The following is a 27,224-nucleotide window of genomic DNA, read 5'->3' as shown; positions in this document are numbered from 1 at the left end:
AAGTTGTACAAAGTATATGAAATTCTTCTTTTAGCAAGGTTAATTATTTCCTTTTAAGGCAATCGACATGAGAATGAAGTAGTGATTTGAATGATTCATGTCTTACGATGTTTATCTCTACTTCACTTCCAAATGCTGAAATGCTTCCAATACCAAAAATACCTCTTCTTAAATCATTCTCCTCCAATGTCTCAATAAGTAGGATGTATTGCATTGTATATTGATGTCTTTCCATAAAGATGGAGGTATTGGATTGTGTGTGCGTGTTTCCAGAGCAATAACTTAAGAACCTCTGGATGGATTGTGATGATATTTGGTACGTGGTACAAAGTAAAGCGTCAAGGGCGTTTGGGGTACCCTGGCACTGTCCTTGGTACTACACCAGATCTTCCTTTCTTTAATCTTTTGTCTTGGACATGCTGTGGTCTTGACTTTTTCGTGGCAGATAGCATTTCTTGTAAGAAAAAGTGGTGTAGATTGCTTGCTCTGGACCTGCAGGGCCATTTTTGGTAAAATCTTGTTGTCTTTGTGATGCCTCTATTCTGTCAAGTTTCTGAATTGTCATTGATAGCCAAATGCCACATAACGTTACCAATCATTGACTCTAAATTGAGTTGGTGAGCTAAAGCCATAGGTTTTTTTAAAACGTTTTACAACTATGGTCGATCGCTACGCTGTAGAATTACACTTTCTTACTTGCAGTTACATTACTGTGCTGATAATCAACTTCAACATGACAACATTGATGATAACAAAGAGAATGCTGTTGGAAAACTTTATTTGCAAAGAGAAAAAGAACAGATACTTATATCATCAATATTCCATTGTAACATGTAACGTTAATACTAATCACCACCAAATGCAGGAACTATAAATTGTAACAAAAATGAGAGAGTTCACCACAAAGCATGCAATGCAACATGCAGTTGTAGGCGTGGACAAAGGAAGAACGCAGTAAAAAAATCTAGACAAATACACTGAATATGGCTGGAGTCAAGGCCAAAAATATCCTAGCCCATCGGAGCTTGGATCAAGCAGTCAGGACTTCTTAGGCTGTAGAAAACGAGAGAGGTGTGTTTGATTGTAAAATGTAGGTACTGATAAAAGAATTGTTTATCCTACAATATTACATCATACAATGTACATCCCAAAAGCTGGGTAATGCTACAACGTGCTGACAAAATGACAGAACATACAAAACTTTACTTGTTTGGAGAAGAAGAGGAAGAAGAAAAAACAAACAATATCATTTCCCTTCCGTGAGACTAAACATTATAAAAGATATATAATTTATGATATCTATGAAGTCTTACCTCTTGGCTTACAACAGTAGCCCTGAGATTTCCCAGGGAGGATGTGGCAGAAGTTGTTGCCACTACAGCTTCCATACTCAGTACACGTCTCCTTCTGGGGCTTCTGACCAAAGCAAGGCTTGCCTGGAACAAAGGAACAGTCGGTTACTCAGAAGTAAGAACTGTCTACAACAAATTAAAGGAACAGTCAGTTAGTAAAGGCCCGGTCACGTGAGTCATATAATTGTCGTACGATCGCAAACTTAGGGCATTCTTGGGGTAGTGATGCAGTCTAGTAGTATTTTTATGTCCTGCAAATTTTAGCTGTCTTGTTACTAAAAAGGCAGTCTTAGATCATTGTTGGCATGAGACATGAGACTTACTACAGCTGAGTTTCTGGTGAGTGGTCGTCTCAGATCCAGGAACAACATGGCCGTCCTTCTCGACACACCAGCACTTGTTGGTGACAGGGTCACACTGGTGGGACTTGTAGTACCCCCTGGTGTCACACTGAGGGTCCCTGGTGATGTCATGTCCCTGAGACACCAGCGTCTGGATGTTCTGCTGCTCCTCCCAGCATGGAGGCTCTAAGATGGGACAGAAGAAGCAGTAGTAAAATTCAAGTAGGAACCAAAAAGTCACAACAAATATTGTACAAAATATTTCAAATGTGCTTGCAGTCATGGCATCTGAATTGAGAAAGAAACCTTAATTATAATGTTACACTACACATAGAGCTCCTGTCTATCTTTCATTCTATTAGTTCTAGATCTGCATGTCAAATACCGGCCCTGATATCATTATCTTCGCCGAGTACTTGTGCTCGGAGAAGATTATGTTTTCGGTTGAAAAATCTGTTGGGTGGGTCTTTATGTATGTTAGGAGCATAACTCAAGAAAGCTTCAATGAATCTTTATGATTTTTGGTAGGTGTGTAGGGGTTGTGCAAAGGAAGGTCAAGTTCAAAAATGGTTTACCTGGCGTTTTCCAACAGTACTGCAGTAGACTTTGCATTTTTTTGTGTTTGTATGTAGGCAAAAAAAGTGACGGAAACGTTGATGGATCTTCGTGTTTTTTTGCAGGTGTGTAGATGTTGTGGAAACGGAGGTCAAGTTCAAAAATGGTTTCCCTGGCATGTTCCGTCGGTACTGCAGCGGGCTTTATATGTGTGTGAATTTGTATGTCGCCAGCATAACTCGAGGTGCTGTTGACGGCTGTGCATGATATTCAGTTGGTAGGTAGGAGTGTTAAAGAGGAAGGTCAAGTTCGATAATGGGCCCCCTAGCGGATAATTAAGGTACTGCATCTGAGTTTAAAATTTTGTGGTCGAATTTTCTGAAAGTGCCAGGTTCATGATTTTTCACCAATACATAGGGTCTGGAACAGGGAATAGGTGGTGCAAGTTTGGGCCCCCTAGCGGCTTGTTTGGACCTGCAGTTGGCGTTTTTGTTGAAACCTTTGGATGCTAATAACTACAGAAGGGGTTGATGGATCGTCATGATTTTTGGTATGTAAATAGCTTGGGTAATATTTTACATAATCAAATATATATTATGAAAACCAGGAACTAATTTGCATAATAAATGAAGAAAGTTTATCAATCCGCTTAAAGTTTGTGGTCGAATTTTTTGTAGGTACTAAGGTTATAATTTTTTGAGTGGTAGATAGATCTTGGGGCAGAGAATAAGTGATGCAAGTTTGGGCCCCCTTGCAGCTTGCCTTAAACTGCAGTGGGCCTATTTGTTTGTAACTTTTGAGGAGGATAACTCAAGCAGGGGTTGATGGATTATTCTTGTATTTGGTATATATGTTCCTTAGGTGATGATCAGCATACTGATATGCTCACTATGCAGATCATGACCTACTTTACGTAATAATTGGCATATATAGGACTGCCGCAGCATAGTGCGCGGCATGTGTTAGTACACACTTGGCGTCCAGAATCTAGGTCAACAGCTGGCGTCCTGAATCTAGGTCAACAGCTAGCTTACTACTAGAAGCTAGGCAATTGAAAAAAACAGGACTAAAATGTATCTGTTATGTTTGGTATGAAGATTTAAAAGTGGATCCTACGATTGACGTAACATGGTAATTATGCCAAACAGGACCTAATTTGCATGATTAATGAAATATTTTAAAATGCGCTGAGTTCTATGTTTGTGCCCGTTTATATGCATTTTAGTCGTATTTTAGTCTTTGTTAAAGCTTATATCAAGGTCTGCATATTGTTCAGTTACCAGGGCTAACCCTTTGTAATAGCTTTAGCCTTTGGTAGCCCTGGCTGTACTTCTCTACAGCCGAAAAAAACAAATAAAAACAAATCACCTTTGAAAACTGTGTCATCCTTCACTGAGAAAGAGAGGCTAGTAAATATCAATCATAATCGAAATATCAATTATTCAATTGACCTCATTTGAATTATTGCTGAGATTATACAAAGATAATAACACTATGTTCGTAAATGACAGGACTTTTTATATTCATGTTGGGTATTTCAAAATAGCTGAATCTGATAATTGACATAGCCAAGCCAAATTACACAATAAGATGCTGATTATGCAAAACAGGGTCTAATATTTGATAGAGTTATACTACATGTGTATTTCACTACGTTTCGAAAATCCATCCAGTTTTATTGCGTATCTTATTACCTGGATGTCTAACCGTCATTGACATTCCGTGAGAGGACTTTCAGACCTGTGGCATATCAAGCCACTGAGAAAGAGGGGAACATTGATAGATATTATTTAAGCAAATAAAGACTTGAACTTAACTATTGTTTAGAAAAACGGCTTTGTAATGCCATATTGGTAAATGGCGGGAATTCAGTACTTGCATCTGTCGGTACAATTCATATTATTTGGCGAAGATATGAGGTCGTGGAACTCTAGTTTATTTAATGTTTTCATCATATCTGTACTAGAATGTGCCAAGAGCCTTTGCTATGACTTTGCTTGGTACTGTACAGTCATGTATTTCATTGTAGAAAACAAATTGACTTCTACAGTTTTGGGTATCATCAGGACTTTTTGCTAACTCTGATGTAATAGAACACTAAGTTCTTACCATCAATACAGTCCACAGTGCTGCCGTCTTCCTTACGTGTGCCGGGCATCAACTCTCCGTCACGACCCACACACCAGCAGGACCCTTCGCTGTCACACTGCTTGGGGGTGTAGAAGCCGTTGACAGCACATCTCGGGTTCCACATGGTGTTCCAGTTGGTACGCTTGGTCACAGTCGCATCACAAGGGCCAGCTGCATACAAAACAGTATTATTAATTGAATGCGAGCGATAACTGTTTTTCTTTACATCTGGGCTATTCGACGACTGGTAGGCCAAAGTACATTTTAGTAGATTAGATTTAATTGATATCTAAATTTGCAGATCTGATTAGTGATTGAGATGTAAATTAATACTTTGCATACCACCTGCTTTCTGATCCCTAGTATAAGTTTAACCGTTAACTTTGATATCTTCTTCAAATCTTGAGTTGAGCTTTATTTCTTTACTTGTTTATCAAAACTTCAGTCAACTCAGCGATCTATGCTATTGGACACGTTCTAGGGACCGATCTAACAAAATTCTATGTACTGCAAATGTAGAAATTTTCGTGGGGATTTAATTTCATGGTAGGGAAGAAATGGAGTATTCTCGTTTTTAGTTCGCGTTTGAATCCATAGTAGCACTACAGTTAAACAATGGAATGGCTTTTCACTGTGGTTTTAAGTTTGCAGTAAAGAGTTTTCATCGCAAAAACCGTGAACATGAAACCCCGCAAACATTTCTGCATTTACAGTATTTTGATTGATGGGTGAAGTCTTACTTGTTTGGCAGACGACTTCCTGGTCGAACCTGTCCACCCACAAGGCCTTGCAGCTGCCGCAGTAGCTGGGCTTGCAGGTGGCGTCGGGGAATCCTGGGCACGTGGCGGTCAGGCACGGGTTCTTCAGGCAGTGGGCAACGTGGGAAGATTCGCACTCTGGGATACAAAACAATAGACATAATGATTGTCATTTTTAGTCACAGCTTTCAAAATAATTTTTTGCTCCACCATAACTAAAATGAATAATACTGCTTTGTAAAGAAATACATGTTTCTTGTTTACTTTGTAGCTATTCTAAGACCAGTGACTTTCTGTAATGAGTTGTATTGAACATGTGTACAGTAACTAAATATTGTGAATTCTCACTGTACTGTATACCTATATTGTTGGCATTGTCTTCAGTGCGGGGGAGGGCAACTTGTAAAGGTGTTTATACATTTGTTTCCCCCCCTTTCACATATAAATGATATAATATATTTCAGATAAAAATGGAATAAAATAAATCAAGATGGATGAAAACAAAATAAACTTTTACATAAGATTATACTTTTCATTCCCGCAAATTGAAAAGTGACCCAATCGTTAGATGACCATGTTCTTACCGTCATCACACATGACTTCGCTGGTGCAGCACTGTCCCTCGCTGGGGATGACCTGGCATCCAGACTCTGCCTCAGTGCGAGGACACTGCTCCACGCGGCACTTAATGTCTCCACGGGCGCATGTGCAGTGTGTGCAGTGCTCAACCATCCAGCTCTCTCCGATGGACCACTCCTTACCCACGATATCAATACACTCTGCAACAAGTTCAGTCTCTTTTTTAGCATTGGTGATGTGATGGCATATCACAAGTAAATATGTGCCTTTTATGGCAGAGACTGTCATTCTCAAATAGGACTTTACTGGTTCTCATGCTGGCATAGCAAACAATAAGTCAGAAGTTTAAAAAAAAACTGATTTCCTAATGCATTGAATAAACATCACTACTACTTATAGCATTATAAAATATCTACATAATGCCTGCTAAACTTACTCTCTTCACAAACAAACTGTGGGCAGCACTGTCCCTCAGCGATGATGGGGGTGCAGCCATCTGGTGTAGGTGCACAGGTGTCGCTGTGACACATGGCCTGGCCGCCCATACAGGTGCAGGTGGTGCAGGTGTCCCTCTGCCACTGGTCGCCCTCACGGTACATGTGACCATTGTGCACACAGGTGCTGGGCTCTGTAACACAGAGTTTCTATATATAAAACTGAACTTATTTAAAAATCTGGTAACAAATTTGTAGGTTATTGTGCAATTGGGTCAAGGAATAGAGCCTGGATCAATCATAGGATAATCGCAGGTAAATCTCAGGCAAAATAACCTATTGATGAGTGTTTGAAATTTTTCCATTATCGTACGATTATTTAAGTCCATAGTGACCACGACTTTATATATTTAAACTATTGCACCGGCTGCTTCTCAAACCTATGACGTTTGGTGCTATCGCTGGCGGGATGATCAAATGACTGTGCAATGTATGTGATCCGGGCTTTAGCTAGCATCTTGTGTTAATATTTGGTTGTTGGTTGCCTATTCTCTTTCTAGTCTGAATGACTACGAATGAGTACTTACTGCAGATGGGGGTGCTGTGGTGGACCCGTGAGCCGGGGGTCTCCTGACCGAAGCGGTCCACGCACCAGCAGTAGCCGGTGGAGCCGTGACACTGGGTGGCGTTGTAGTATCCGTTGATGTCGCATGATGGCACAAACACACCAGTCATGGGCACAGTCTTGCCCATCAGCATCAGGGACGGAACCTTCTTGAGGGCAAAGTGGCATGGGCGCTTCTTGGCTTCTACACAAGCAGGGAAAGAGAGACATACAAAACTTTCAACCAACATTCATACTTGTTAACTTTGAGAGCAAGTCTAGCATTGTGCTTCACCATGTTAGCAACTAATTGAATCCAAGAGCTAAGTTGTCACAGAGGCTATACCTGTTAAGCTATGGGGACATGATCTTGATAACCAATGATTTTTGGTTGCTCATCGGTTGTCCAATGGAAATGTTGCCTTACCATGAGTGCAGACGACAGTTGGACAGCAGGCTCCCTCCACGTGGACGACGTCGCAGTCGGGACGAGGCATGGGGCAGACTGTGGGGGTACAGATGCTCTTGCCCTTCTTGCAGATGCAGCTGGTACACTTGTCCACATTGTAGGTCTCACCATGGGGAATCATGGAACCACTCTGGGTCATGCAGCCTGAGCAATGGGAGAGGAGACTTAGTGTCAGAACAATCATGTAAATTGCAATGATGTCAATGACTTAAATTGAGCAACTACAACAAAGGCCCACACTTAAACTGCCTGATACTTAGCCACAGCCAGAGTTACCAACCATACCTGGACATGCTAAATTGTACTTTAGGCAAATGATGTCCTTGCATTTTGAAAACCTCCATAATTTCAAGGCCATTGATTAACGTCAGTTAAAATCAGAGCCTCACAAGCGGGGGGGGGGCTTGTACAACACACCTTGGGAGTCTCTGCTAAACCAGGCTGAGGTTTTCAGTTGTCAGCCAATCAGTGAATTGGCTTTACCCAAAGAAAACATTACAATTCTCTGATGATTGGATGGCAGCTTGTTAGACGTCAAGCCCACAAAAGTGGAAACCTTACCCCAGTTTATCTGAGCCTCCCAAAGGTATATTGTACAGACCGCGGGCAAGGCTCTGCGTAGGAGATTATTTACAGTTTCCAATGTCTCTCAGAGAGCAAAAAGGGTTACTAGCTTAAACATGGTATCAGGGACGAGAAGATACTACTGTAACACTGATATGAAAATGAGACACCTACTGTCATGGCACTCGAAGCGTGGGCAGCACTCGGTGTCGCTGAAGATGGGCTTGCAGCCACTTGGAACCTGGGGGCAGGCCTGGGCTATGCAAATAGCCTTTCCTGACTGGCAGGTGCAGTTGGTGCAGACGTCTTCCTCCCAGTGCTTGCCCTCCTTGGTGCACAGACGCTCCTTGATAGCTGCAAGGGCAAAAATTATATCATCATTAAAGTTATGCAATATCATCATTAATTTGTCAAAAACATTTGAATCCACCATTCTGTTTCATATGCTATTCCAGATAAGTTTTACCTCTAGATGTTGTGATTGTACTACAAACTTAAAAGTATCTTTTGCGAATCAAAGGCAGGCCAGCAGTGTAAACTGTGCTCTAGGTGTTGACAAATTTATCCTAAATGCTTCTACTGTACTTGCAGAAGTTACCACTGTTACAGTAATACAAGCTTTACAATTGCTGTAAGTTATACGTGTAGGAAATACAAGTAAACTCTTACGGCAGTCGAAGGCAGGACAGCAGTGTCCGGGAGTATGGACAGGGAGGCAGCCGTGGGGGACAGGCATGCACTTGGAGGTGTGGCAGGTGATGTCGCCATTCATGCAGCTGCAGACGGTACAGGAATCTCTCTCCCAGGTGGACCCCTGGGTGTGGGACTCACCCATCTCATCTACACAGTCTGCAAACACAATGATGAGGTTAGTACTAGACTAGTAGACTTATCAACTTGTTCCAATAAATATATATCATTGGTCATTGAACATAAGGAAGGTGACCATGAGACAGTCACCGAAACATTGGCTTGTTGTAACTCCTTGGTTGTGATCAAAGAATGTTATTATCCAGTCATTTAACAACCTGCTGACATTATTCATGGATCAATTGAATACAACTTTCAACTTGTGGAAGATTGATCGGGCTATGATGAGGCATATGTGATATGGCTGATGACTAATTTATGTTGTGACAATAGGTAACAAATACGACACAGTACAATAACAAAAAATGCAGAATTTGGACTGGGCTGTCTGGGATGGAAGAAAAATGTAAAACAAGGTCGGATTAAGAATTGTGGCTGGAGATTTTACATACGGGCAGAGACTGACTCCATGCAGGTCCTTGCACATCCGTTGGAACAGCAGAGCTGGTTGGGTGCACACATGCCATCATGGCTGCACTCATCCACACACCTGCCGGCGGTGCCGTACTTGATGTGTGGGCACACCTGCTCGGGCACTGTCAAAAAGTGAAAAAGATGTTTATTGTTTATTTGTATGTATATAATCAGAAGGACATTAAATTGTATAAGAACTGCAGTAAAAAAAAAGACAGGTAGGGGGGGCCAGAAACTTAAATGGTTTTTCATGGGCCTCCCCAAAAACTCAAGAATATAAGAATGTTAGTGTTGTAACTTGTAGTTACTTCAGGTAAAAAAATAAAAGCAAAAAAAATCAACAAGTCAAAATGATATAACAGATATACATTGGAAGCTTATGCATAAGAAAAGCAAGAGTCTACACCTTTTGCTCTAGTTCAGGTAGCATAAAATTGTGCCTTTTTTCAAACAGACTAAATTGTAGTGCTCAAAACATCAAACTGATACTACAGCGAAAAATCAATAGCTAAAAACAGCCCTGCACAGATGGATAAAACACTTCTAGGTGCTGAAGGCTATTATAGGTCTCCTACTATAGTTCCACTTGTTTAAGGCTTACAGTCTCATACTTACGTTCAGCACAGGTACATGTCTGGCAGCCGCTGCTGTCGGTGAGGTAGCCATGAGGACAGAACTTGTGACATTGCCACTTCATGCAGACAGATGTGATCTGGATAGTAGCTGTTCACAGGAAACAACAATTGAAATTAGATCTTTTTTACATGCAAACTTCTGCTTTCTACAGTACATTCACAAATGAATACAGTCAAAACTGCCCAAGAAGACCATAAAGGGGAACGGTAAATCTGGTCTATGTGGACAGATGGTCACTAAAAATAGGATTCTAAATTCTTATGTCAATGGGGAAAAAAGACCACTAGAAAGTGGTTGCATTTCTAAATGTGTTGCTACTGTACTACAGAATTGTTTCAAATGCAAAGTTAAAACACTGTAAAAGACTCCTTTCCCCTCCTACCGAGAAACTAATACTCTGTGAGTTTGAGAAAGTCTTACTTGGCAGTCTGCATTGACAGATCTCACAGCCATCCTTGTTGGTCATGAAGCCGTACGGGCAGTACTCCTTACACAGGCTCACGTCTGTCTGGCACACTTCAGCTGAAACGGTAACGACTCATTACATCTCAAGACGTCATTGCAAATACATTGTATATCACTAGAAGGGTAACATTTGCAAGCTACTACATGTTACTTTGTTTTGTAAATAATGTTTAACATAAAATGGCCATGGGTTAGCTTAACAAACTACTGCTCTATTTAGTCTAACTCCAACACATTCATATATATGGTGACCAGTGTCTCCAGCTCTGTCCTGCCACTTGCTACATTATGTAATTGAACACCACAGGGTGTTTGCTACTTTACCAGTTACCATGGTGACAGCCCTTTACTTTAGTCAAGGTCATTGACCTGATTTGTTTGGAGAAGAAGAGTAAACGGAGAAAAAACAATAAGTTTCCCTTCGGTGGAGATAATGATAATAACCATGTAGAAATGCTAAGAAAAATTTCACAATGTCATGTTACGCATCAAAAGTACAACATACTGACAGGCAACCTTTCATGTACTTAACAATTAAATGAACACTGTAGAAATCATTACACACTGTGCAATAAACTAAAAAAGTCATTTTTGCTCAGATCCACATGTGGTGTATATTATTACTACAGTACAGTAGTTGTGTATGGATGGTGTTCAGCACCAAGGACAGGTACAAAGTTTGTTGCACTCAGTGGGTGGTGTTCAGCACCAAGGACAAGTATGTTTTTGTGCATGTGCTCTGTGTGTGTGTAAGCTTGTGTGTGTGTGTGTGTGTGTGTGTGTGTATGCGTGTTTGTGTGAGCTTGTGTGAGCTTGCGTGTGTGTGTGCTTGTGGGTGTGTGTCAATGTGTATGTGTTTGTGTATGTATGTATGTATGTGTGTGTGTGACTAGATGTAGTAAGCAAGGGTTTGATTCAAATCAGTGACAAACCTCCAGTGAAAACGAACGAAAAATGTTATGTTACATTGTCGTGATTTCCAACTTATAAAATGTGGTGGTTACCAGAGGGCCTGCACTTGCAGATCTCACAGCCAAAGGTGTTGGTGGCATATCCCTCCACACAGGTCAGGGGGCAGGTCTGCTCTGTGAGTGGGGTACACACAGCTGGAAGAAAGAAAACAAATGGTTGTAAATCAGTTCATTCATTCCTTTCTTCCGACCCTTGTAGCACCTAGTGGCACATATAAAGGGACGGACAAAACTTGAATCACGTCCATTCAAAAAAATTTGAAATTCATGACATGAGATTGATAAAAAGGTATTCTTCAAAGCTTGAAACAACAGATTGATCAACGAAAATCAAAAACATAAGTGGTGCGGAAAAAGATTGAAAGTTGGAGACCGCCCTGCTCCTTTGGCTGCAGAATTTACCAACTTACAAGGCTTCCTGCACTGACAGATGTTACATCCCTCCTCATTGGTGCTCATTCCCCATGGGCAGCTGAGGCGACAGTCTTCCAGGGCGGGACAGCGGGATGGGCGCTCCTGACACTGGCAGATCTGACAGCCGGACTCGTCGGTCATGAAGCCGTGCTTGCAGGTCAGGTCGCACCTCTCCATGCCGAGGGCTGGGCAAGGTGCTGCAAGTTACATGGGAAAAGGCACCTTTCACTGATCAGCATACCACAGGCGTTGCTTCAAATCCATCCCTTTGTCAAAAGCATTTGTAGACTTAATTAGAAATGCTCACAAGCTCACAATGTAGTTTACCACTGTCCTAATGTAAGTCATGCACTTTTGAATTCCCATCTTTATCTTGCGACACATTACTAGAGTTACATAGTGCACACAAGACATGTTCCTACATATCGTCAAAGGTAAGTGTCTACAAATAGAAATCTGTGGAATACCATAAAATACGGACTGGTCTGGAACACCTATATCAAATGTTATCCTGGCCCAAGTATGATACAAAAGAGGCTACGTACTGGGCAGCATGCACTTGCAGACCTGGCAGCCCTGCTCATCAGTGGCAAAGCCAAATGGACAGTTGATGGAGCAGTCCATATCTTCACACAGGGACTCTGTAACAAGGGAAAGCAATGGTTAGAGGGCACTCAAACTACTCGCTGTATTACACAGAATACCTGGATAGTCTAACACTGTACCGAAACTTATGTTTCAAAAGAACAATCAAAATGGTAGACATTCCCAAGATAATGCAATGTGGTCTCCATATACATAAAAAGTACATTCTAAACTATGTGTAGCATGAGCCTCCTTTTTTCTAAAACAGAACTCTCAGAAGGATAATAATCCTCCACATAAATTCTGAGTGTCAGTTTTCATTGCATCAAAATTTGTTTGCATAGGAGACTTATAAGAACAACAAGAGTCTTGACTCTCCATTATGACAAAAATAAAGCATCAAAACAGTTTCTACATGAGTGAAAAGGGAAAGCGATCTTGAACTAGTTCAGCTCACCGAAGAGCTTAGTCTTCCACTGGTCATGACAGAGAGTGTATCTATAAGTTCATTGTAACGGGGAAATTCCTTGCCCTAGCTTTTTTCCACAAGTATGATGAACAGATAAATAGCAACCCTTCCGAGGAGTATAGTATGTGACTAGTGTAAATGTCGAGTGAAGGGCATTAGCAGGGCTCAAACTCCCAACCTCTTGGTCCAGAGGCAGGGTCGATAACCACTGGACTATGCGTGCTGCTTACTATGAATGTCTGCACCATTTAACAGTTACCTGTTGGTGGGACCCTGCACTTGCATGTCTCACAGCCATACTCATCTGTTGCCCAGCCGTGTACGCACATCATGCGGCACTTCACTGGCTCACACTGAATGGCAACTGAAAGGCAAAAGGAACATTCAATAGAAACACAGAACAACGATGACCTAGCATGTTATGACCCTTGCAACAAATACAAATCAACAAGTGTTAGAGTTTCTTATTCTATTCATTATTGTGAATTTCTCTCCTATTGTTCTATCTAATATACATTTTCCTGCAGGACTATAGTCCCAGACCAAGCCTACAGCACCAACCATGGAACCGGACCAAACCAGTGTTCACATCTTGCAAGTCTCCAGCCACACCACATTCTACCTCACACCCTGCCTCCTTGGTCAGCAGGAGAAACATGCATACACACCAAGACAAACAAATAAACCGAAAACAAACAGTAATATGTGATGATACATGTATATAGCTGACATACCTGGTGGCTTGCATACACAGATGTCACATCCATTGCTGTCTGTAGCCCAGCCGAAGGGACAATCCAAAGAGCAACCATCGAAAGATTCGCATTCAGATGCTGAAAAGAAGTTTTGTGTCCATTACAACCTTCATCAAGTATAAGGCATGTGTATGAATCTAAGCCGACAAGATGGAAACCAAAGTCCAAATTAAAACTATACTGTAATTGACAAAAGGCTGATTGACAAATAATGAAAATACTGCTAGCATAAGGTTAACAAAGAAATTGTAACAAGGAGTAGTTACTCAGACAGTATATAGTATGACAAATACCTAACCCACGTCCCCTCAGCTAGTGAAAGCAATGCCTGTTAAGGCCTGAGTAAAAAATAGTGCTTTTCCATTTATCCGACTGACCCTAGCAAAAACCTGTCAACCCTAACCCTTATTTTGGGTTGAACCCTGGAAAAGGACATTTCAGCCCAAGGGATGGGTACACAGCTACATCCATGCTTTCAGCACCAAGGACATGTACACTGACAGCCATATTCACTGACAGCCTTTCAGCACATGTACAAAGTACTCCACAGAAAGAACAGGAGAACTAGAATTATGTAAGCCCACACTGATTTGACTACATTAATGATGTGATCTGGGAACCCCAAAACTGATTTGAGCGTGCAAAAAAAAGTTGGGCAACAATATAGTTGACTTCATTATGAAATATAAGTAATCAGGAAGGTTGAACAAATAACTGAACGCACGGAACATGGTATATATACACAAAAATATGCTTCATTTCTGTTCTTTCACAACTGGCACTTTGGAAGACTTGCTCATTTAGTATATAATATAAGATAATATCATATTCACTGCTTTCCGATGCTTTTTCACTAACTGCCTATAGTTATGGCACATATTTTCTCATTTTCCAGCTTCTTTTTGTGATTTGGAATATCCTTTTTGGGGAAAGGGGGGACGGATGAAATTGATGCATATAGATATTATCCAGATAATCCGGGGAAAGATGAATATGATCAAGTCAGTGTGGCTTAAGATGACAATATGAAGTCTTCAGTACTCACGTTTCTTCTTGCACAGGCACATGTCACAGCCATAGCTGTCAGTCATGTAGCCAAACTCACAGTGTTCCGAACAGGCAATTGGCTTACAAGTAGTCTTAACTGTCGAGTGACAAGAAAAAATTACAAAGCTTAGTTGACAAACAGGGCATTTTGTGTCGAAAATTAGAATATACACTCACAAACCATTTGACACATAAAACAAAATGAACACAATAATGACAAATTAAAGAGTGCGTTTTGCTTTTTTTCATACATGTATCTATTGTCGTCTTTGATAGCAATGACTCATACAAATATTTACAGCATGTGAGGTTAAAACATCACCAGCAGAACCTGTGCTGTAGCAGTATATGTGGTGTTGCACATTTCTTATATAGTATTTAATGTGCAACGTTACAAGATAGCTTTAAATTTGATCCTAACGTACGTGCTTTGCGGCACTGGCACATCTCACATCCCTCCTTGTTTGTGGCAAATCCATAAGGACAGAAAAGACCACAGTCCATCCTTTCACACTCGAAGTCTGAAATAAGTACAAAAAAATTATCCTCCACAAATCAAAAGGTCTGAATCATTGCAATACATGATAAAAAAAATAAACCACACATTGATTGATTGAACAGTGTTGTAATATTTGCAGATCATCCTGTGGGTTTATTTCTTTCCTGTCATTCTCCTATGCAGAGCCTTGCCTGCAGCCTGCACAATATAAAACATACATGTACTTTGGGGAGGCTATGCTAAACTAGACTGAGGTTTCCAATTACATACTGTGCCTGACAAAAATTAGGTTGAAAAATAATTTCAGGGGCGATTAGAAAACTCATCTTGTTAATATATGTTTTTTTAATATCTTTGTTATCAAGAATTGGCCATCTTGGTGTACTTATCTCCCCCTATATATGACTAAAATATTCATGATGAAAGAAGTGAAAAATATGTAGTGCATACATGTGTAGGGTTTGCGCAGGGTTAGACAGTGACTTTCATATTGTGTTACAAAACACAAGCCACGTAATTCCCCACAAGTGGAATTCGGCAAAAAGTTTGGCTGATTATGTATTATATTTCATTGATACGTACATAATCCATTGGGAAATAACACCCCTTTAATGCATGAGATACATGTATGAATTGCATAGAGATGTGGGTTTACCTGGCTTCCTGCACTTGCAAACATCACAGCCATATGAGTCTGTTGCAAACCCAAATTTGCAGTCCTTGGAGCAGACGTTCTCCTTGCAGATGTACTCAGCTGTAAGTCAATAGAAATGTACACTGTAAGTAAATTTCAATACATGATCAGCAAAGATTTAGATTTTAGCATTGAGAAACATGCCAACTGTATATCATCTGGACCTCTGATCTCCGAAGAAAAGTCATTCAATGAATGAATGAATGAATATTATCAAATGATAGTCTTTATTGTACATGTTTTTATGTTTGTGTACACTGGGTTCTCTAAAAAAAACTAGACAGAGTTGAATGGGGCTGTCCAGCTGTTTTTAAATTCAATAGAAAATAAATAAATCATGTATGTGCAAAGAAAAATTCTCTGCAATTTTGATTTTAAGATGTTTTAAACTTGACCTACTTGGCAGCTTGCACTTGCAAATCTGACAGCCAGTGCTGTCTGTGGCAAAACCGTAGTCACACTCAAACTCACAGCTAGGAACCTCGCAGTCAGACACTGTAAGACAAAAAAAGTAGTTGTAATTAAAAGAGATCTTAACAACAGAGTGAAGTTTGATGGGTTATTTCATGAGGTGCCATATATACATGTTAACACTTCGTACCTATTGGCCAAAGAGGCTAGGTGGGCGTCTCTCCACTGTCTTACTACTAGGTATATTGTGTTAAGTGCCTTTCCCAAGGACACAACATCGGGGCATGGCAAATATCAAAACAGGATCCTATTAGTTCTGAGCCCAGCAATCTAACCATTACTTCGCACTGACTCCACACTTTGGCACAGGAAACAATGTAATGCATAATATCTTAAGATAATTATGATAAAAGTATAATGCAACTATCTTAACCATGTTGATTTTCCTATGATGTTCTTTGATGCAGTTTTAAGGTCATAATGATTAGTTCCCTTACCAGACTTCTTGCACCTGCAGATTTCACATCCGTACATGTCGGTGGCGAACCCATCTTCACATTCCAAGGAGCACGTCAGAGACTGACACTGGTGGGAGACTGGAAATAAAACACCTTACTGTCAAATTGTTCAAGTGACCACCTGAATCAAATGGATCACCTGGCCATTGTGACTCCTGTGGAAGCATCAATGGGTCTACAATTCTGTGTTAAAAGAAACGTATGGAAAAGTAATTTTCAGATATACATAACTTAGAAGGCTATAGAGCAATCACATCCTGTAGTTGTATATTGAACATAGAAATCAGTAGATATCACACGATTCCCTGTGACCACAGGTTTTGTCTATTCTGTTCAAATGAGATTGAACATCTGATCATTTTATCATGGATTGTTCTCCTTAATATGATAAATGCTCACAGCTGTTTATCTTCCTTTTGGCTTGCTCAATACATTTCATTCTATGAATAAATTGAACTACATTCTATGAGGAGATTAAAACCTTACTGTGTACAAATAGGTAAATACATCAAAGAAGGTTTAAACCTTAGAACCATTAAATGTAAACGATACGTTAAACTCAACATGTTGATTGTACTTATATTGAATTTCACACTACTTGTACATACTTTTTTGATCCATTTGTATTCCCTTGTTTGTATGTACATGTACATGTATAGATGTTGAAGACCTTTTGAAAGCTGCTGTACTTTTGATGTGTTGATAAAGATGTCACATAGAACAAGGTGTCGCCTGTTGCAATCTATAGAATATTTGGCACAGTACTACCAATACTAAAAGCTCCTTTTAGTAGGTACTATACTAACAGCTCCACCCCTGAAGAACCGTTAAAAAATCCACCTACTTGGCAGCTGACACCTGCAGATCTCACAGCCCTCACTGTCGGTGGCGAAGCCGTGCTGGCACTCGATGTCACAGGACACAGACTCACACAGGTTCTCTGGACAAGTCAGGGACAATAAACTGTTAGAACGTTTGACTCACCAAAGAAGTTAGAAGTCAAAGAACATAATGCTTAGGAAGGACTCTAGTAACATATGATGTAAGACACAATCTAGGGTGGAAAAGGTTGCAGGATCACAGGGTCTACTGATTGAAAAAGTAAGTAAAAATTGCACACCTTTCTTTATATCAATAGGGCTATCTTTAGGCATACCATTCACCATTCATTTCTCAAGAACACCATTATAATGGGACCTAGCCTGAATTGCTTACTAATAGATCTTCATTCGAATCACATCGTTTTACTGCAGAGATTGTGGATGAACATACATCTAGTAATCTAAGAACTTGTAACATTTAAAAACCCACCTGGTTTCTTGCACTCACAGATCTGGCAACCGTTGGTATCAGTAGAGAAGCCATAGATGCACTGTTTGGCACAGGAGACGGCCTCGCAGGAGACGGTCACTGCAATGTCACGGAAACAACATGAATGAGACAATCAGAGATGGCAGACTTCACCCCCTCATGATGGTAAGCAGCCTTGGCCAGAATATGCACAAACTTACCCGGGAACACAACTAACATGCACATGCACACATGTAGAAGCACAAACACACACGCACACACACACACATATAACACACGTCATGTAACATATTACAGGGCTTCACATGTTTTACCCTTGGCTTAAACGTAAGTTGAAGATGCAGTAAAACTGCCTACACTGACCTAGCCTCTTGCACTGGCAGATGTCACAGCCATTCATGTCAGTGGCCAGACCATACGGACACTCCATAGTACAGTCAAGAGGGGTGCACTCCTCAACTGGTCAAAACACAACATTCATGTTAAAATTTGTTAAGAACTGTACACCTGTAAAATATATAAATGAAACTGCACACTTGGTAAAATTGACCACCCTTTCCAAGAATAAGGACCCCTTCCATCTAGACTGCAATCACTGAGCAACTGAACATTGACCAAGAAAATAAGATTTATCCTTCATTTAATAATTGGAATATGATGCACGACAAGAAAACACACAAAACTTTAGAACGAATTGCTCTTTATTTGTGAATTTTGTTGAGCGATCTGTCAAATATTTGGTTCCTCAGCAGTCACTGCCTTTAGTGGGGAGGGGCCTTCAGGGTTCCCACCAGAAAGGGGTCAGGGAAAGAAAACCAACTTTGTATGGCACAAGTCAATGTATGGCCAATGTAGGAGTCCAACATTCTCCCCCAGAAACTTTTAAACTTAATAACCCCCTGAGACACATGTTCCTGCATTTTGAGGGACAACTTTGATATGTGAAGTAAAGTTTTCCTTCTGTCACAGCCTTGTTCTGAAGCCAAAATATTTCTGAAGATTTATGAAGAGTCACAGGGTTTGCCCCAGAAAGAAACACCCTATTTAGGTTTAAAGACAGCACTGGGGTCCAAATCACAGCATTGGGGGGTCCTTATGCTCAAACTATGCTAGCAAAAACACTGGGTGTAAATGACAGACTTACTTGGTGTCTTGCACTGACAGATTTCGCAGCCGAACTTGTCTGTGGCCAAGCCGTTGGGACAGGTCAGAGGGCACGTGAATGTTTTGCAAATCTGCATAACTGTGAGAGAGAATCAACAGATTAATCCAAATACAGCAAAGTCAACTCAACCAGTACAAAAAATACCTGTGTCCAGCTTGTCACATTCACTCACTGTAGTGGCAAAAAGGGGCAAACATTTTAAACAAATTAATTGCTTCGCCTTGTTACCAAGATAACTATAATGTGTCCTGAACATACCAGGTGCCTTGCATCTGCAGATGTCACAGCCCTCAGTATCAGTGGCATAACCATATGGACAGTACATCTTGCAGGTGTCCAGCTTGTCACATTCACTCACTGTAGCGGCAAAAAGGGGCAAATCTTTTAACACAACGGATAGATGTGCAAATGTTACAAATGTAGGTGTGACAGGTGATTCTGTGTAATATAACCAGCTGCTGCCTAACAGGTGCCTACAAAGCTGGTGTGTTACCAAGAAGAGCATTTTTACTGGCTATACAGAACCACCCTTACATGTAGGTGTAAGACACCAATGGCGTACAGTAAGTGTAAGAATGGACTGATATACTTGATCCATTCACACTTGAATGGACCCTAGGTAGTACTCTTATCCTTAACAACCTTAGTTAGTACTTCATTTTAAATGACTATGATGTAACTCACATACTGTTATGAATAATATTTTGTTGTTCTAAAATGTAGGATAGATTAGCTTGCCAGTTCATTCACTGTTGTCATTGATTCTATGAAGATTCTCACCTGGCTTCTTGCACAGACAGATGTCACATCCCTGGGAGTCGGTGGCGTAGCCGTACTTGCAGCTCATCCGGCAGGTCAGAGGTTCACATGTGTCAGTCACTATAGGAGAGACTGGTTAGTGTCAGTGGTCTAGTCTCATCAAGTACAGAATTAATCACCAGACTGAGTATAGATGTTGGGATGGAAGATTGTAATGTCTACTGGCTTAATATGTTCCATCCCATCTCCTAATGGAGAGCAATGCGAATTAGGTATCATAAATCAGTACAATATAATGTAGATCCCACCATAATGGTTAAGACTTCTTCAGTTTCATAACTGTCAATGTCTTGGAGATGCTGCTGCTTTATCCAATTATCTGCCAAAATGGTGGCTGGGAGTTTCAAATTATAACTACTATGATGTCAATGAAAAGCCACAGTTAAAAGCGCTGGTGCACCGGTGCACTCACAGTTGAAATAGGTGCACAGCTTCAATTTTAGGTGCACAAAGATGCATATGCACCCAATGTTTCCAGCCTTGTACATGGTTCTTGTTTTTGACTGACCTGTCATGTCTTCCACAGGGCTGAAGCAGACCTGCCCACAGCCTGTAGAACAGCACTTGTCCTCTCCATCACAGTCCATGTCATCAGAGCACTCACTGATGCACATCAGAGGAGTCCAGTACTTCTGCATGAGGTTGGGACATCTGCCAGACTTGGAGCCTTCCAGAAATATAAAATAAATGAACTGTAAGTTTTAAATCTCCTTCATTGAAGACTATACACCATTTTTAGATCATTAAAGTATAACTATTTTTGTTCTAAATTGTTGGCGACATATACAAATTAACTGCATTCTTACATATCTATCAAGACCTTTGACTTGAACATAACTATTGGTAGTAATATTGGTATTTTCAAGCAAGGAAAACAAATTTATCAACTCAATGATGTAGAATTGTCATCTCAAGCTTATAAAAATACATTTTCATCATTTCAATGTCATGAAGTTCAGATTTTTTGGGATGGACGGGATGAAATTTTTGTCTGTCCCAACAGGCAAATTTCCGTCCCGGGATGGAGGGACGGGTCCTGGAGACAGCTCTGCTTCTGATCTACACTAGTTTTAACTGACCTGTCAGCTGCCTGGTGAAGGTCTGTTGAACCTCCATGACAGCAGGCACACATGTCTTGATGCAGCCATCTCCGCAGCACTTGTGGCTCTCCACACAGTCCATGTCGGTGCTGCACTCCATGTTACAGACAGTAGCAGAGCTGGTGTATGGGGTCATGGCGGGACAAACACCTAGTGGTACATAGGCGGAAATTAGTGTCTTGGTAAACCAGGCAAAAGAATCTCACAAAATATGAGTGAGGAATCTGAAAAAAATTATGACTCACACTGGAAGTTAATGTTGTTTTGTAAGAGCGCAATAATTTGAAGTTAGTTCTCAGACTTACAGCTACAGATTCAATTTTCTTCTGATTTGAAAAAAAAAAAAATCAGATGTAGCATTTAGGATATTAATCAACTCCGATATGCTCATATTTGGGCAACAACAGTTGAAGAAAGCTTTAAATTTGTCTTCCAAGTTGTTGTAGATTTTCCATTCCAAGTTTAAAATTCATTGTTTCCAAATACTTATGTTAGCCAACATGCTGTGATGATTTTGTGGCAAACTGCTAGACTTGAAACACTCAGTTTAATCCTTACATAGTGAGAAGTTATGAAGTTATCAATACATTTATCACTCTAAAATTGATATTCACCAGGCTTCTCCAGGATCCAGGGACGGATGCAGGTAAAGGCGTATCCGTTGTGGCAACACTTTGTTGTTCCAGCGCAGTCGGAGTCTGTCACACAGCTGTCCATCATGGACATCTCTTCAATCAGGGTGGGGGTGACGATGGGGCACTGCCCAAGCTTACCTGCAAGATTAATACAACCTGTTAAAAACCCTATCCCTGATACTTTATAGGTGCATCAAATACTGTGCAAGAATGAGACCATAAGCCCCTATCACAAATAGCCGACCGGAGTCTCCCAAAGGTACGTCATGACCAAGGTCATCTGTGGTTGGGAGTTGGTTGGTATGAGCTTGCCTACTACTAGTCTTTTAAAGTCATCTGTGACAGGCAACTATGAATTTTGACAAATCAAATTTCTGGAAAGTTATATTCTTCTTAGATGTGATCCGCGAAGCGATCTGGAGCTAGAATAGGATGGATTCCAGGCTAGTCCCAACCCAGCAAAGACCTTGGCTGGGGAGTGGTCGGAAGGTCCTCAATGTGTGACAGGGGCTTTACTAATCACAACTGAATGGAAAGTTAAAATGTATCAACAAAATAATTCATTCATTCTTTCAATCATTTAAGTTGTTACTTAATTGACCCTAACCATCCATTCATTTTCATATTCATTTATTTGTTTATTCATCCCTATTGTACTGAGACTTCAATAAGTTTTTTATTTGTTCATTTGTTTCTTCATACATTCATTCATTCATTCATTCATTCATGCACCCATTCATTCATTCATCCATCCATTCATTTACTCATTCAATATTAACGTATCACATAATATTGTATCTTTTGATATGTTAACGTATATTCTCCAGCAATTCTACTACTTAAGTTAAACTTTAATTACCTTCGTTACAGACCACATTGGGGCAGCACTGTCCCTGCACATGTACAGCCCTGCAGCCGTTCTCCAGAGTCATGGGGCAGCTCTGGGTGTGGCAGCGGACTCTACCATTCATGCAGGTGCAGGTGGTGCAGGGGTTCCTCTGCCAGGACTCTCCGTGGGTGAACTGAGTCTCCTCCATGTCGATGGTATCAACACAAGTCGGGCCTTGATGGTGAACACCATAAAACAACACTCAGAACTAGTACACACATTGGAAAACTAAAATATAGTCCAAAACTGTGTCAGAAGACTGTGACTTGTCCAGATTACCAGGTATTCCGCCACAAGCGTAATCACATCACTGAAAAGACTACCAAGCTTCGGAAGGATTCAGAGTTGATGAATTTGAATGTGCGCTTACCACTCTGTGTGGGGCAGACAACGTTGGGGCAGCACTGACCAGGCATGTGCTTGCCCAGCTTACAGCCGGTGGGCGCGGGGGCACAGGAGGTGCTGCTGCAGATGGTCCTGCCGTGTTCACAGCGGCAGCTGGTGCAGCTGTCATTCTGCCACTGCTCCCCGTTCAGGAACTTCACGCCACCTTCCAGGCAGCTGTGAACTGCAGGAGGCATCATCATGTATCTCCTACAATTTCTTAAACACTTAGTTTACATGCAATTGGTTGCTGACAACAAATGGACATGTTTAGGTGGAAATCTTAATTGGAAATAAATATGACCAACAAAATCTGAGGGGGGTCATTAATAATAAGATGTACTATAAATCACTGTCAGTTCTTTCAATACATTATGTAAATAGGCTGTTTTAATATAATGGAAACTACCAACTGTTGTTAGAACATCATGGTTAGTTTTCTCTTTGATTCATCTACAATGTATAACTCATTTTCAAATCCCACTAAATAGCACACTTTCCTAATTTTCTTCCTGACTTCAATACAGTGAAATAATTTTGTCATAATCCAGTATCATCATCAACTTGTTGCTGAATGTTAGATGATGTTCCTGATAACCATTTCCTGTATGTCACTTACCATCCCTGCAGTTTATGTCAGGACAACACTGCCCAGGCACACGGACGGCACGGCAGCCTGGTGCAAAGGTCATTGTGGGACAGCTAGTGGTATTGCAGGTCACCTGTCATAAGAAACAATGAAAATTACAGAAGATGCCATGTATTTATTAAGCTAAAAGGTAATTTACAGCAGCCGGCATCTCTACTGAGTTGAAGGTTAAAGATGTTTTGATGGCTGATAATGTTGGCCAGAGCACACCAGGGCAGACCCCTACTCTTATCGACAAGTGTGATGCTCCACATACATGTAACAGATGGTATTAATCTGTTATCTTTTGGTAATCCATGAGATACATTCTTGGTTCTCAAGCCTGATACTGTAAAATGTTTGCAGCTATTTGCTTTTGTAGGGAGAAAATGGAATGAAAATGGAATGTTTGCAGTGGTTTTAAGTTTGCGGTTGAAACAGATCTAGATGTAGGTGGGTAGAAGACTGAACAAAAATTTTTGCAGTATTGTTTTTAGGTTCGCGGCAAATAGGTTCCCACAAAAACTGGAAAATTCAACATAAAAACACTGCAAACACTTCTGAATCAGTCTCCTTTTAGTACAGTAATAAGAACATAGCTGCTCCTGTTGCAAGACTCTGAGAAACAAACCCTGACCTGCTGATCCTCACAGGTACACATGGTGCAGGCATCAGACATCCACTGTTCTCCACTCCTGTAGTCGATTCCCCTGTACAGACAGGTGGGTGCTGGGAACACAAAGATAACTTCAAGTTAATCATAGACCTCTAGGTTAGTGCATGGATGATGTATTGATCTGACAGAAACAGTTCAGGACTTTTATACTCAATAGCAATCAATTAAAGGATTGAACTAAAGGCTTAATGCATTAAGTTCACTGGGATTCAATTTTGTATATTTCTTCCATAAAATTATGTACTGTAACAGTTACTATACTCCTATCGGTGCGTTAAAAAGTGCCAATATCAAATAACAAGCAGGGCTGTATGCAGGACCCGTCCCTCCATCCCGGAGCGGAATTTGCTTGCTGGGAGGGAAGAAAATTTCACCCTGTCCTTCCAAAAAAGTTCATGACATGGAATTGATGAAAATGTGTTTTGGTAAGCTTAAAATTACAGATTTAACGACGAAAACTAATAACATGACTGTGCTCCCAAACAATGAAAGGGACAGAAAAAATTTAAAGCTGGAAGACAACCCTGATAACCCCATTTCTCATTGGCAGAAGAGAATACAGCAGACTCACCAGACTGAAGTGGACATGTGATGTTGGGGCAGCACTGTGGGTGATCAGTTGTCTCGGTTGTGATGGGCTGACATCCCTCTGGGATAGCAGGGCAGGACTGGACCTGGCAGTAGGTCTGTCCCTGTTGCAAAAGAATAATAGTATTGTTACTGTTATATCCATCTCCATGAAAGTCTGAGCTGCTTAGTAAAAATACTGACTGAGACTTTGGGAGAATACACCTGACCAATGTCTAGAAAAATCTGGCATCATTGGGTGTCTATACTTGTCTACAATTTTTGCTGTAGAATGTTTGTTGAAAACGTAGTGAATGAAGTTTGTTGCTAACCTTCCTGCAGAGACAGGTGGTACAGGCGTCAGTGTGGAAACTCTCTCCATCCAGGTACATAACTCCCTCAACCATGCAGCTGCCAGCTGTAGGGACATGAAAAAAACAACTGTTACAACACAATTTTATGTGAACCCGTGCAGTGTACAATGTTTTTGAAGCTTTATCAGTCATTGGCATATGAAAAACCTACCAATTCATAAAGAACGATTTAAGACTTCAATTTGTGAACGGAAAAAAGGGAATAAAAATATCTATAATCATTATGTTAACCACCATCACAGATGAATTTGCATTTGAATGCTTCCATACTGTTTGAAAGGTGAATACAGTGATTGTCCCCCCACCTTCCTGGCAGAATGTCTCAGGGCAGCACTGTCCGGGGATGTACACGCTACGGCAGCCAGTCTTCTGCATGGCAGGACACCCCATACGGTTACAGTCGCTGCGGCCAAACATACAGGTACACATGGTGCAGCTGTCCGACATCCAGGAGCTGCCGTGGGTGTAGGTCACACCTTCCACCAGACAGGTGGCCTCTGCAAACAGGACAACAAACACCATTATCAGCTTATAGACCGATCCTGACACCCTCCATCCAAATTAACAGTCCAATCTATGACGGCACGGCAACTAGCTGTTTGACCAATGAGAGAGTGTCTGTGAAATATTTGCAATAAATTTTCTATGTTTTTTTTTTTTCACGCTTTGACAAAGGTTGGCGGGGCTATAGGATTAGTCTATTGCACTATCAGGTTAATCTTACTGTTTTCTTGCTCCTCACAGATGATGGTTGGACAGCACTGTCCCTCAACGTGACGAGTGGTGCAGCCATTGGGGGCACGGGGGCACTCCTAGAGGTGAAAGACCAGTTAAAGCTGAAGGTTGGGCTTTACAGTACTGCCTTCCCATATGCAGCGTTAACATAGTAATTATTCTCAATTAGATACTTAACCCTAAAATGGTGGCCTCTCAATCTCGCGCCCACTGAGTAGCATAGCCACTAAGCCATTTGACATCATTGCCAGTTTGTACTTTTTCTCTGTTCCCAAAGTGAAGGGAACAGTTACTGTACCTGCGGGGTGCAGACAGACTGGTTGTTGACACAAGAGCACACGGTGCAGGAATCCTGCTGCCACACGTCTCCACTGCTGCGCTGTCTACCGTTGCTGTCCACACAGCCTACAGGAAACACAGCTCAAGGTCATTCTGTAACTATACACTCAGACTCTGTATTTTAAAGCACAATGACAGTGCTTCTGTTACACATCTGGATGCATTCAATTTGCCGTGCTGTCTCCTGGGCTTATAGGGAACACAGATCAAGGTCATTCTGTAACACAGCTTTGTTCTATTATTATAATTATAGTATAAAGTGCTGCTGTCACGCATCTACACATACTGCTTTTGCTTCTACCCCTACTGTCCACAGAGACTATGTAGGAAACAATGCTAAATGATCATTCTGTAACACTGTGTTGTAAAGCACATAGTGGTGCTATAACACATCTCAATGCAATGTTGTGCTGTCTACCCCTGCTCTTCACATGGCCATTGCAGCTTACAGGAAACACAATCTAGATCATTCTGTAACACAGGTAATGTTCTTCAGTAAATAGTGCTGCTGTCGGGCACCTACACATACTGCTGTGCTGTCTACCTCTGCAGCAAGGAAAACGGCACAGAATCCTGGGGAACATCATGATACTGATTACCGTTACATTTCCTTGCCTTCTTTGTCACCAGAAGATGTGTTTTATGTTTTTTTATGCTTCAATTTATGTTTCAAGAGCATTGGGCACATCACTGTCATTGATTGAAAGCATTGTATATTTTTATATATGTATATTTGTCACATGAAATGTCTTACTATCAATCCAGGGCTTTGCGCACGTCAGACTGCAGCCGTTGTAGCAGCACTTGGATGGACCCATGCAGTCGGTATCTTCCGCACACTCATCAACGCAGTCGTCAGACTCGTACAAGAAGTCAAACAGGGGGATGGGGCAGCTTCCCAGTTTTTCTGTTCAACAAACACAACATCATCTGGTTAGTAAGGCTGGTTACTGGGTAGTACGACTGGCAACTGGTTAGTAAGGCTAGTTACTTACTGGTTAGTGAGGCTGGTTACTGGTTAGTAAGGCTGGTTACTGGTTAGTAAGGTTATGAAAAAGTTTCAAGTCT

At 41.0% G+C, this 27,224-nt stretch overlaps 1 protein-coding gene across 1 annotated transcript in view; it reads right to left on the bottom strand.

The window, feature by feature from the left end:
- Window positions 1–761: 761 nt before the first annotated feature.
- Window positions 762–27,224, bottom strand: part of LOC136449148 (zonadhesin-like) — a 49,044-nt gene continuing 22,581 nt past the window's right edge. The window contains exons 26-68 of the mRNA XM_066448999.1: window positions 26,911–27,063; window positions 26,116–26,222; window positions 25,807–25,894; window positions 25,388–25,579; window positions 25,041–25,126; window positions 24,713–24,833; window positions 24,103–24,194; window positions 23,457–23,559; window positions 22,824–23,021; window positions 22,424–22,627; window positions 21,544–21,702; window positions 20,909–21,079; window positions 20,338–20,496; window positions 19,791–19,889; window positions 19,269–19,367; window positions 18,990–19,088; window positions 18,209–18,304; window positions 17,846–17,944; window positions 17,379–17,474; window positions 16,514–16,612; window positions 16,005–16,100; window positions 15,567–15,665; window positions 14,838–14,933; window positions 14,411–14,509; window positions 13,345–13,443; window positions 12,870–12,974; window positions 12,102–12,197; window positions 11,553–11,753; window positions 11,176–11,277; window positions 10,127–10,228; window positions 9,686–9,793; window positions 9,049–9,192; window positions 8,456–8,635; window positions 7,961–8,140; window positions 7,181–7,366; window positions 6,737–6,958; window positions 6,152–6,343; window positions 5,721–5,915; window positions 5,119–5,274; window positions 4,358–4,549; window positions 1,676–1,879; window positions 1,314–1,436; window positions 762–1,053 (exon numbers count right to left, since the gene is read on the bottom strand). Of these exons, the coding sequence (XP_066305096.1) occupies window positions 1,049–1,053; window positions 1,314–1,436; window positions 1,676–1,879; window positions 4,358–4,549; window positions 5,119–5,274; window positions 5,721–5,915; window positions 6,152–6,343; window positions 6,737–6,958; window positions 7,181–7,366; window positions 7,961–8,140; window positions 8,456–8,635; window positions 9,049–9,192; window positions 9,686–9,793; window positions 10,127–10,228; window positions 11,176–11,277; window positions 11,553–11,753; window positions 12,102–12,197; window positions 12,870–12,974; window positions 13,345–13,443; window positions 14,411–14,509; window positions 14,838–14,933; window positions 15,567–15,665; window positions 16,005–16,100; window positions 16,514–16,612; window positions 17,379–17,474; window positions 17,846–17,944; window positions 18,209–18,304; window positions 18,990–19,088; window positions 19,269–19,367; window positions 19,791–19,889; window positions 20,338–20,496; window positions 20,909–21,079; window positions 21,544–21,702; window positions 22,424–22,627; window positions 22,824–23,021; window positions 23,457–23,559; window positions 24,103–24,194; window positions 24,713–24,833; window positions 25,041–25,126; window positions 25,388–25,579; window positions 25,807–25,894; window positions 26,116–26,222; window positions 26,911–27,063 (5,702 nt within the window). The 3' untranslated portion in view covers window positions 762–1,048. The remainder of the gene's footprint in view (window positions 1,054–1,313; window positions 1,437–1,675; window positions 1,880–4,357; window positions 4,550–5,118; window positions 5,275–5,720; window positions 5,916–6,151; window positions 6,344–6,736; window positions 6,959–7,180; window positions 7,367–7,960; window positions 8,141–8,455; window positions 8,636–9,048; window positions 9,193–9,685; window positions 9,794–10,126; window positions 10,229–11,175; window positions 11,278–11,552; window positions 11,754–12,101; window positions 12,198–12,869; window positions 12,975–13,344; window positions 13,444–14,410; window positions 14,510–14,837; window positions 14,934–15,566; window positions 15,666–16,004; window positions 16,101–16,513; window positions 16,613–17,378; window positions 17,475–17,845; window positions 17,945–18,208; window positions 18,305–18,989; window positions 19,089–19,268; window positions 19,368–19,790; window positions 19,890–20,337; window positions 20,497–20,908; window positions 21,080–21,543; window positions 21,703–22,423; window positions 22,628–22,823; window positions 23,022–23,456; window positions 23,560–24,102; window positions 24,195–24,712; window positions 24,834–25,040; window positions 25,127–25,387; window positions 25,580–25,806; window positions 25,895–26,115; window positions 26,223–26,910; window positions 27,064–27,224) is intronic.

The sequence above is a fragment of the Branchiostoma lanceolatum genome, chromosome 14 (genome assembly GCF_035083965.1).
Source record: "Branchiostoma lanceolatum isolate klBraLanc5 chromosome 14, klBraLanc5.hap2, whole genome shotgun sequence".
Lineage (NCBI taxonomy): Eukaryota > Metazoa > Chordata > Leptocardii > Amphioxiformes > Branchiostomatidae > Branchiostoma > Branchiostoma lanceolatum.
Note: the sequence above shows the minus strand (reverse complement) of the source record. Positions and strands in the feature narration are given on the sequence as shown.